This window comes from Loa loa (assembly GCF_000183805.2).
Source record: "Loa loa unplaced genomic scaffold supercont3.2, whole genome shotgun sequence".
Lineage (NCBI taxonomy): Eukaryota > Metazoa > Nematoda > Chromadorea > Rhabditida > Onchocercidae > Loa > Loa loa.
In genome coordinates this window covers 913,116-923,771 of record NW_018108182.1, presented here as the reverse complement: position 1 = coordinate 923,771, position 10,656 = coordinate 913,116, and the positions used below count along the sequence as shown (strand labels likewise).

General features: G+C 33.6%; 5 protein-coding genes across 5 annotated transcripts; 3 read left to right on the top strand and 2 right to left on the bottom strand.

Annotated features, from left to right (window-relative positions):
• Positions 1–122: 122 nt before the first annotated feature.
• LOAG_09320 (hypothetical protein) lies at positions 123–1,549 on the bottom strand (the record flags this gene model as incomplete). The annotated part of the gene is made up of 3 exons (XM_003144848.2): positions 123–322; positions 994–1,082; positions 1,476–1,549. 3 exons carry the CDS (start codon positions 1,547–1,549, stop codon positions 123–125), a joined length of 363 nt encoding a protein of 120 aa, XP_003144896.2.
• A 507-nt stretch (positions 1,550–2,056) lies between these two features.
• LOAG_09319 (hypothetical protein) lies at positions 2,057–4,744 on the top strand (the record flags this gene model as incomplete). The annotated part of the gene is made up of 7 exons (XM_003144847.2): positions 2,057–2,193; positions 2,520–2,589; positions 2,678–2,895; positions 3,127–3,279; positions 3,559–3,683; positions 3,985–4,200; positions 4,593–4,744. The coding sequence occupies 7 exons, from the start codon at positions 2,057–2,059 to the stop codon at positions 4,742–4,744; spliced, it is 1,071 nt and encodes a 356-aa protein (XP_003144895.2).
• A 407-nt stretch (positions 4,745–5,151) lies between these two features.
• On the top strand, positions 5,152–6,347 carry LOAG_16409 (hypothetical protein; the record flags this gene model as incomplete). The annotated part of the gene is made up of 3 exons (XM_020449061.1): positions 5,152–5,298; positions 5,953–6,099; positions 6,258–6,347. 3 exons carry the CDS (start codon positions 5,152–5,154, stop codon positions 6,345–6,347), a joined length of 384 nt encoding a protein of 127 aa, XP_020307517.1.
• Positions 6,348–6,738: 391 nt separating this feature from the next.
• LOAG_16408 (hypothetical protein) lies at positions 6,739–9,538 on the top strand (the record flags this gene model as incomplete). Its single annotated transcript, XM_003144846.2, has 11 exons — positions 6,739–6,861; positions 7,207–7,300; positions 7,461–7,585; positions 7,687–7,749; positions 7,841–7,965; positions 8,095–8,185; positions 8,296–8,408; positions 8,546–8,638; positions 8,827–8,981; positions 9,113–9,230; positions 9,346–9,538. 11 exons carry the CDS (start codon positions 6,739–6,741, stop codon positions 9,536–9,538), a joined length of 1,293 nt encoding a protein of 430 aa, XP_003144894.2.
• Positions 9,539–10,264: 726 nt separating this feature from the next.
• Positions 10,265–10,414, bottom strand: LOAG_09317 (hypothetical protein; the record flags this gene model as incomplete). The annotated part of the gene is made up of 1 exon (XM_003144845.1): positions 10,265–10,414. A coding segment is annotated over one exon (150 nt), but the record flags the coding sequence as incomplete, so codon positions are not given.
• Between the last annotated feature and the right edge of the window lie 242 nt (positions 10,415–10,656).

Sequence of the window (10,656 nt, the reverse complement as noted above, 5' to 3'; positions counted from 1 at the left end):
ATATATATATATATATATATATATATATATATATATATATATATATATATATATATATATATATATATATATATATATATATGTACGTGTAAATTGAAATTTTGAATTTTGAAGATAGATTTTCAAGCAATAATCAAAATTTTATTGATGATGATGCAACTAACCTCGATGTCAGCCGTTTCTTGTCCACGGAAAGTGAAACTTTTAAAGTCTGGTGACAGAGTCAGGGCATAGTGCGTTGGTTTAGCTAATTCTGGCAAACGCTCAAACTTCACTGGTATAACACAAGACATCTCTTTTCTTGATATTATTTTAATTGATGCTGCAAAGTATTATGTGTGATTTTACTTAGCAAACAATGACGTTTATTCTACCAGCTAATTCGTAGACTCACTGGATAGTACATATGTGGTATTATCAATTTTTCACAAAACCTTACAGTAAAAATCATTTCAGTTAAACAGACTGTTTGAGTAATGCAATTTCGTCTCTTTCAGCTGTAATCGAATATTTCAAAGTTGTTATGGGCACATAAAAAAAGTTTTTCAATAAAGTGAACTCTCACTACAAACAGTCATGAAATTTGAAGTGATAACTGACACATGAAAACTTGTAATTCATCATTAAACAACAGTCTAAACTGCAATTAAACTACTCCGAAATCTTTAAAGTCCTGAATATTTGAAAGTTCGGGGCATTTTCCATATTTACATAAAGCAAAATCAATTTATATATCATTAGTACAGTAGAAGAATTATTAAGAACAATGTCAACTTCCACTCTCATCCACACTGTCACCGCGAAAATTTTTTGTTGATGCAAACCGCCACACATAGTCAAATGTCAATCTGTTGTTGGTAACCGTCAAACAATTGATGCGCTATTTCCAAAACGCAACCAGTCAATTTTTTGACATAAAGATAGTAGTATTATCAGACGTCTTAGAATCATGAATGAAGTAGCGTGAGAGAAGTAGACCTACTATATACTCACATGAGATTAAGAGACGACGAGAATGATTCGCGCAGAACTGGAGCAATTTTATGTGCATGCGACGGACGGCAGCAACAGCCTGCGCCTTCCTAAATTAATTTAAATTTAAAATAGAAGTTGAAATCTTTCTGCCGTAGATCTTTGACCTGTAAACAGCCGACAATTCCACTAACAAAATTACAAACCCAAAAATACATATCAAACGGTAAACGTTATTACCGAACGACCGTTAAAAACGTGCGGCCGTAATTTGAATTGAAATTGTAAGTCTTAGCGGAATTGTAGGTAACGGTGGTCCTGTTATGACGTACTAATTTAAATGGGGAATGTTTTCGGCTGTTCTGGGAGTTCCCAGTGGCTTTTATTTTCCTGTATATTTTTGTCATGCTTATTGCTTTCTCACATTTATATAGGTGTATTAGTTAATGCCATGTGCGAATATGAATCATAACTCTGCATATTCTATTTGAGGCCTGAAATACCTCGTCTCTTTGGACTTAAAGTCATTAGATTGTTCTAGTTCCATCCATAGCACAGTTTCTTCAATAGTAAGCATGTGCTCTAGAGGGCCTGAAAAGACAAACAATGATAGATTATGTGAGACAATAATTTCATAGGAGTCTAATTGAGATTTCACATGAAATGCAATGCCTTTGTGGTTTCCTTTGGCCATTAGAATTATACTTCGATCTATATGCTCCTGGATTGTGTGTTATCAATTCTTATTAATCCTTCATTTGAATAATACTAACATAAGGGCTTTAAATGAAGAGTTAATGCGAATAAGAGTTAAGGAATAGTTGATTGTTAGTTGAGATAATTTTAGTCTAAATTCAGATGTCTAGCGTCGTCAGTTGCCCATTCCATTAGCATGGTATCTTCTAGTTGGTCGGTCACTTTTTTTTAATGCATGATGATATGAAAGGCATCATAGATCGGATGAATAGTTTAGGCTGCGATCTCTAACTTTTTGCGTAAGTGATAGTAATTTCGGTCTTTGTGTGTGTGTAAATTTATCTATTTCCCCAGGAAATAAGGACGTGCTGCAAGAGGTGTTATCCGGATGGCTACAAAAAACGAATTCGATTACCTTGGTCATGGACGAAACTTTCGCAGTGGCCAGTACGACGGAAATAATGGTGAAGTAGATATAATCCAGATAGAATCGTCTGATGAAAGCGTTGAAAGTGAAGATGCTAGGTAAGAATGGCTGTGATGTCGTGTCGCTATTCACAATTTCTTCTTTTATATCATTTTTCTCTTTGTTACTCTCCAGTGCTCTTCCGGGAGACAGCCCCATAATAAAACATTCTATTCTTGACGTATGAAAAAGAATTTTCGAATTCTCTGTGTCTCAAGCAATGTAAAGCAAATGGAGGTTGACATTCCGAACTCTATTGTTCATTATCAATTGCGATGTTTTGATCCAATTGTACATTGAGAGCATTATGGGTTTCTTAAAGAAGACTTTTGATTAGTTGTTAAAAGTTTTGTTTAGATCTATGAATGATTATTTCGCATTGCAGGGATGGCAAATTCTGGCAACTAATGCGTGCCTATGCACAGCGAAAAGTCAGAGTGCATTCATATTCATTCGTAAGTTTAAATTTAAACAGTCCTAATTGCTCAAAAACGTCGCAGTTTTATTCTTTAATTCCAAACTAATAAGATGTAATGATTGTAGCGTCATCAGCAGTTCTGCGCCATTGGTAACGTTGTACTTCGTAGCAAGGCTAAAACGAATTTGAGGAAGTGTGTGGATGGCAATGATGTATGTTACTATGATGTCGGTAGTGTGATTCAACTTTGTACTGTTATCAAAGCTTCAACTTATGGGATGTATTTGAAAAGGCTCTCCAGACAAAAATTCAGGTGTCTTCTTGCTGTGGCCGAGCCAATTTTGTAAGTTGTTATTTTTTGCATATGAAATTAATAAAAGTCCAACCTTTTTCTCCCATTTCCTTGACTTGACAGTAAATTTCTTCCCTTGAGAACTAATTTAGTTGCGTCTATTTTGTTATAGCTGCACTTTTGCGTAGCATATTCCCATCATATGAGATTATTTTATTGACATATTTATTTCATCTAGGTCTTAATAAAATAATATCAACAGTATGATAGGTTTCTTTTTAGTCAGCAGTTGAGGTCGTATTTGCTGGGTGAAACAGAAACACGACCTTCTGAAATTGATCCAACTGGACCTGTGCCACTGTTGAAAGAGGCTTCGTTGATTAATGATAAACACTTGCAAGAAAAAGCCTCGGTATCTTCCGTCACTGCCGCAAGGTTAGTCCCATGTAGATGTTGTCTTAATGTTAATTTTGTTTTGTTTTCTGCACTAATAATGCTGTAGCAGTACCTTTTTGTTGATCTTCTTTAATTGTTTTTTTTTATTGACCTTTTTTTTTACTCATGTTTTGACCAGACATTGAATTTGAGGAATTCTTCAGGTCAGATATCTATCCTGAGGTTAATGAAACTGAGCCCGAAGTACATCATTTCTATATAATTTGCTCTGACAATTGCTGACAAACAAATAAATTTGAAATACTCCAAATTTTACAGAGTTGTGAATGAACAGATGACAATCGATGGTATTGAGGGTGAATTTTTTGAAAATCCGTGTTATATGGAATTTCTGATGAACTGGCTTATGCATACAAATCTGGAATGTGTCAAGAACACCTGTGGTGAGTTGTTTTTTTTTTCTGCTTATGAAACCAAATAATAGCCGAGCAGGATTTTTTTAATTTTGATCTTTTGTTTTTTTCGCTCGTTAAACTATAATTATTGTGTGGACTTTGTAATCGTTATCGAAACTGGAAAATGCCTGATGCAAAAGTCAGCTTTTCAAGCTTGGTGATGTTGAACATGATTAAGTCAATAAAATTCACCTATACGTCTGCGATGAGTCAGTTGTATATTATAATAAAATAGGATCATTTATTCAAAACGACACCTGCGAAATTCAGTGACCCTTATATTTTTAAGTTATCAAACTAACGGCAGAGCAACGCATTGAGTTGGATACCACAGATGAAAGTTGTCATCATGTTTTTATGACGATTAATCACTTGCCAGCTTCGCACTTTTTCGGTTCTGGCTTTGGTTTTGATCAAAAAAAAGCCTTCTGGGCAGCCAGCCGAAGTATCGTAAGACGACTATATCATGCGGGTTTTATAACACCAGCTTTGTATCATACGATTGGTATGCTTAAAATATTTGCTTATTCCTCCCATTTTTCTAATTGTAATAGTTATTTAGTGCAATGATTAAACAGCACTGGTCATTAGATTGGTGGAATGCAACAATGTGTCCTTTGATATTCAATCAGGGATTTTCAGTTGAATTTGAGTAAAATTAATGACATACTTCTTTGCTTTTTTTCTTGATAATCAAAACGTGTGGAGTTTTAACAGATATAAAAAAACCGTGTGTATATAACTGTTCTCCATATCTATCATTCACTCGTCTCTTTGAGCTTTTTCTATTACACTTCAAAAAACTATATGTGGTATTTTGGTATGCTGCTTTATTAAAGCAGAACTAATGGTATTTGAATTTTTTTTCCAATTTCATTATCTTTGAAAAATTTTCAGGGAAATCTGGTAGATCTGAATTCTCTGGAAAGATAAAACGTTGGCGACGCATAAAAGAATGGAAAACTGTGAAAAATGCTGTTGAATGGTTCAGGAAAACGATGACAGCAAGTAATTCTGCTTTTCGAAATGTCATTTTGATCTCGAAATAAACTGCTGCAGAAACCATTGATCGAGATGGACAAATTTTGGCTTCAAATGAATTTGTGATTTTAATGAAAAAATGTGAAATCTAGGATATCAGTTTGTGTTTTTAGAAATAAAACTTTGACTAGGAATTATAAGCTAATACTTCGAGATATTTCGGAGAGCAGGAAAAGACCTAAATTTGCACTTTTGGATCTAATAATTTTGCTTCAAAGAAATTATATCAGCAGGATATTCGGGTATAATACCACCAAGGCTTTTACCAGGTGCGTACGCTTTAGGAGTGCAGAAATAATTATGCTAATGAAGTTTTCCTTTCTCGAATTGGGATCAAGTTCGGTTTGCATCTTTTTAGACTTTTTTGGGTCTGTTTCATTTTGCAACATCACCAAGCTTATTTTATCGCCTAGGAATGCCGCATTGGGTTCAACTTACGACAAATGGATACAGTACCGATGAATTTGTGAAAATGATAGACGAGGTGCTTGGTGCAAATCAAGTCATTGCACAAAAGCATGAAATGAAGTTACCTGGACTTGTAAAAGGGTCATTATTCTCTGTTTGCCTTTTTTTCTTTTTTCTTTTACAATTTTCTGCCCGGCTGATTCGTAATGGAATATGTATTTCAATACTCCCGAGTCTTCCCGGAAGAGCTTCATGCAAGTTTAAAATTTCGATCCTGTTCTCAATTTCATTCTTACTAATTAGAAGTGCTAGTAGCTTTCTGAAGAACGATTATATAATAAATAACGAGTTTCTTTTACTTTTTGTTAACAGTACCCCTCACCTGTTGTTGAGGTTATTTTGTGGTAGGCCGTTATTCATGATTATTTTCATATCCAGACTTCACTAAAAAAGAATTACTATCAACAGACTGTTTTATGCAGGAAACGAAGAGGAGATGAATCAAAGACGTATTTGATACAAACGAAAAAAATAAGAATTTTCCGTCTAGGAAAGTAAGTTTTTTCATCTTTGCTTTAGCAGAATGACACGATGAATTTTTTCAAAAAGTCATGAAGGCAGGAAGTACGCAAATCTGCTTTGTCCTCATAAAGCATGTTTGTCTTTTCAAAAATTTCGGATGTGATATCCATTCTAATTTTTTTTTCTCATTTGTCATATCACTACAGTATTTCATGGATGAAAAGAGGTATTAGACCTTCAACGTTTTATTTGAATCTTCTATTGGCAGAATTCCAATTTTTAATAGGAGACTGAAAAAACGGAACAAGAAGCGAACTTTTCAAATCCTTTGAATATGCCATCGACAAGTACTGCTTTGATACCCGGTTGCGAAGCGAATCTTTATAAGAATTCGAAAACAACGTCAAAAGAAGGTGTTGATTCTATAAACAATGTAAGTACATAAATGAAATTTGAATATGAATATTTTTTTCAGTTTGATTTTGTGTCATCACTGGGAAGACACTCAAGTATCTTAACAATCTCGATCATTTTCCCTTAAAATTTTCCACAGGTTTTCTTATCGTATTCCACACTAAGCAAGTATTTCAGACGTTTCATCTCTTCACGAAAACTGCTAACACAGCAATAGCTAACACAAAGGACGCCAGTTACAGTGATCGTTCCGGTATGGTTTCGTAGTTTTGCAATATTATTAAGTTTGTATGGTTAAATGGAAAAGGTGCTTCCATAACATAATAGGTAGGAATTTGATTCAAAAAACTTTATGCTCGATTTAGAATTTTAGACTGTTTGAAAAATTTAGGATTTCTTCGAAATCGTTAAGCTTTTTTTACTTGACCTGTGGATTTCTGAAATATGGCTTCTCTGAAATTGAAAAAAAACATTGTACTTGTTATTAGCTGGTTCCATTGTCTCACGAACAATGATTTCATTTTATCAAAGTGTCAAAAATGGATGGGGGGGGGGGGGGAGGCAGGTAAAGATAACACATAACTCAGATTAAGTTAAGTTCAAGTTAGCCAACTTAGAAAATCGCTTCGCATTGTTTACTCTTCTTTTGTTTGCAGCTATGGAGCAAGTGAAAGCTAAATCAACGGTTACATTTGAAAATCGCTTAATCAGTAATAATGCACATGGAAATTTAACTTATTATGATGTTACCGATGACGCAGATATAATTTTGGAAGAAGAGGTACGGGAAGGGTTTTTATTTTGATCAAAACCTTTTAGCATCGGCATTCATTTTACTTGTTTTTCATCCTAGTTTTGGTCATCTTTTCCTTATATATATCATTAGGAAAATTACTGATAACTTCTGCCTTTTGCTTGAAACTTATATTTTACATACTGATGCTCTTTTTGGAAAGCAATATTCATTTACCATTATTCTCGACGTCGCTTCGCAATTTCCGGAACTTTTGACTGACAAATTTCAAGTGCATAGATGAGCTCCTTCTGGATCTCTTAAATTTTATTTACATACATAAAATTTTCCTGAAACTAAGGACGAGTTAATTATACTTGCTTTCTACTGCAGATTCTACCTCCTGTAAACATACACACTGCAAATATGCCTTCGCTACCTTTTAGCAGTTCGGGATCAAAATATGGATCCTTGTGCTCAGTTTTAGGTAATTTTTTGGCAGATTCAGAAATGCAATATTAAATTTATATTTTGTAGTGTATTTTTTTAAAGTTCTTTTAAATTATGGGAATTTGAAGATGATTTTGGTTCAGGTGTTTTACTTTGGGGATTATTCTGAGCAGTTAATTTCTTACGTTACATTTTAGGAGTCAGCTGTGTAGAAGAAACATTAGCCGTACGTAGTATTATTAAAGAAAAGAGGGCAGCGTTTGCAAAGGAATTCAAATCATTCGATGAACATATCTGGAGGCATTTTCAGATCAATGGACAAGTATTTTTGAACTTTGCTTTCAAATTTTCCATTAAATTTTAAGGTTATATTTTTGATCAAGCATCGCTTAACTTGAAACGGAGCTGATAAGAAATTTTCAGGATGATCGGACGTTTTCATGGAAAATGACTGTCCGACAAAAGCTTTTAACACTTATTCGTCAGGTTGTTTTTGTAAACTTTTGATTTGTCTCGGAAATAATCGAAATTTTTGAATTACAAGATTTGGAAACTTTGACTGACAATTAAGATTTAGGTTTATAAAGATTCTAATTTGATAGCCGTCGGTTCAACTGTAAATGGTTGTGGTTCATACAACTCAGATATGGATTTATGTATTTGTCAACCTTACAAAAATCATAGCTTTGAGGCCAACAGAAGGTAAGTTATCAGTTTTAGTGTTTACATATTGTTATTGAAGTTTAATTTTCAACTGGATCAAGTCCAGCATCAATATATCAAAACTCTGAGTTAGTACGTATTTGAAAAGTTATACACTGGAATTTTCAGTTATAGCATACACGTGCTAAGGAAATTGCATAAGAAATTTGTTACGGATTGGCGTCAAATGTTCAAGACTTGTCAGTATATACCAGCTAAAGTAAGTTTTAGAAACTAACGTGCTAAAAGGTATTAATCAAACTGCATTAGTATTTTGAGGAATTTTTCATATGACTCAGTACTGGAATACATTTTGGTGAATTATTTCAGGTCCCAATAATAAAATTAGAGATGGCTGCACCATACGAAGAACTGGAAATAGACATTAACTGTAATAACGTAGCTGGAATATATAATTCACATCTTCTTCACTATTATTCAAGGTAACTTTTTTTTGTCGTAATGCCAAATGTAAGCTAAATTTGTCTAAGTGTTGATGAACTCTCTTGAGAAATAATCAGTAAATTTCATTTTTTTAAATTGGTATAATTTATATGTGACTTGAACTGCAAACATTTAGGGTTGACGATCGTTTCCCAGCACTGTGTTTGCTCGTAAAGCACTGGGCCATCAATGCTGGTATTAATAACGCGATGATGGGAACACTGAATAGGTCTATTCTTAATTTCATGTGCAAATATATGTTGGAAATTTATTACATAATTTCATCGGATAGTATCCACTTAGTGCTTAAAGACTTTTAAAGCTTTTTGCTTCGATTTCTACTTGACCCTTACTCAAGTTCTTTTTCAGAATCATAAATTTGTTTTTAGTTAACTATTAAAAAATGTATTTTTGAAGTTACTCACTCATTTTGATGGTTCTACATTTTTTGCAATGCGGAGCATTACCACCAGTTTTACCGAATCTTCAGTTCCTCTATCCTTCTTTGTTCAATGCAACTTGTAGCCTGGACAGTTTAGAACTGTTTCGAGATCTACCATATCCATTGCCACGTATGTTTTGATGAACTTTATTCCAAATTATTTGTTAATGTAGACTCGTTCAGTTAACAGTGCTTTTATACTCTTTAGCTCTGTTGATTGTATATCTGCAAATAATTTTGTATTTTTTGAAATTATTTTAGCTCGTGAGTTTAATACTGAAACAGTTGGTGAATTACTTATAGCATTTTTTGATTACTACGCTCATTTTGATTTCAAAAATAAGGCAATATCGATTCGTAATGGATGCGTGTATGGCAGGTAATCATTTTCGTTAATGATTTAAATTATTTAAACTTTCAGATTATTTGAACTTTGTTCGTACTTCCATGTTATAGTCGAAATTTTAAAACTCAAAAAAATGCCATTTTTTCAGGGAGCTGTTAGCAGACAATACAATGCGCTTTAAGATATTTATCGAAGAACCGTACGATCAGAAGAATACGGCGCGCTGTGTGACAAGTATTGAAAATCTACAACTGATCAGGGAAGCATTTACATCTGCAAAAAATGCTTTCTTACAAACCTCGGCCGGGCCACCCAATTTGGAACACATTGGTGTTCGCTAATATTCATTTTTGTTACTGCATCTGATGTTTGTTTTTATATGTAAATAAACGTGTACCTAGGTATTGATATGCATGCATCTGGACTTTTTCATTTTTTCCTTTTATTCAGTTGTTAATTTTCAAGAATCTATATTTGTAAGTTTTCCTTGCTGTTTCTTGACTTTGCTTTTTGCATCAGCATCGCACGAGTTTTTTTAAATATATAACTTAGATCATTTTAAAAAAAAAACTCATTCACGAATACATGATTAGAGCGAATTTTGCTTATTTGTTTTGGAATCCTGGACTCTTTAACAAAAAGATTTAGTTGTGACTTTCGGAATTGTGCTGTATACTTTGTTTAATTTTCTATTGTTCGTTGTTTCCGAAGTAAAAATTACTTTAGCCATTCTTTATCTTACATTAAGAAATCAATTCATTCGGCTTTCCTCGGTTTATCCATTTCCCCGGAATAAATTTTCAGAATACATCTGAAGCAATAGGTTATTTCAAAATAAAATTTTAAACAAATATGACAAGCGCATTTGTATTTAAATGTAACAGTTGTAAGCTAACAAAAAATAAGGGAAATTCTCTGTGGTTCAGTTCCATCATCGAGAGTTGTGGGACCTTTCGTAAATTAAGGGAGTATTTGAACCTATACAACACTTGATTATAATTAGCCAAAGTTTAATTCACTTCCATTGTAAGTTTAATTCACTTCCATTGTGGTTTTGTCCGTTCTTATTAAAGCTTGAAAATAACATGCGTGCCGTCACCAAGAGTGAGCAGAAGATTGTCGACGCGATTGTCCTTAGAGGCCAGCTGGTTGGTCTTGTCGATGCATTGAATGGCATAATCTTTATCCTCCTGAACGACTTTACCACGCCGTAAAGCCTAACAAATCCATCAACACTTGTTAAAACAATCTGGATTTAATCCACAATATGGAATTCGTTTTAAGTGTTTTCGGAAAAGGAAATGGACGAGAGGATTCAGTTAAGATTTTATTCTTAACCCTAACTTCTGTAAAATCGCAACTTCGCAGATAAATTTCAATCAGTTGTACATTCAGCTGGTAGAAAAAGATCAACATTTGCTAAAACAATCTACTATTTTGCAAGTAAAATTTATTCCTT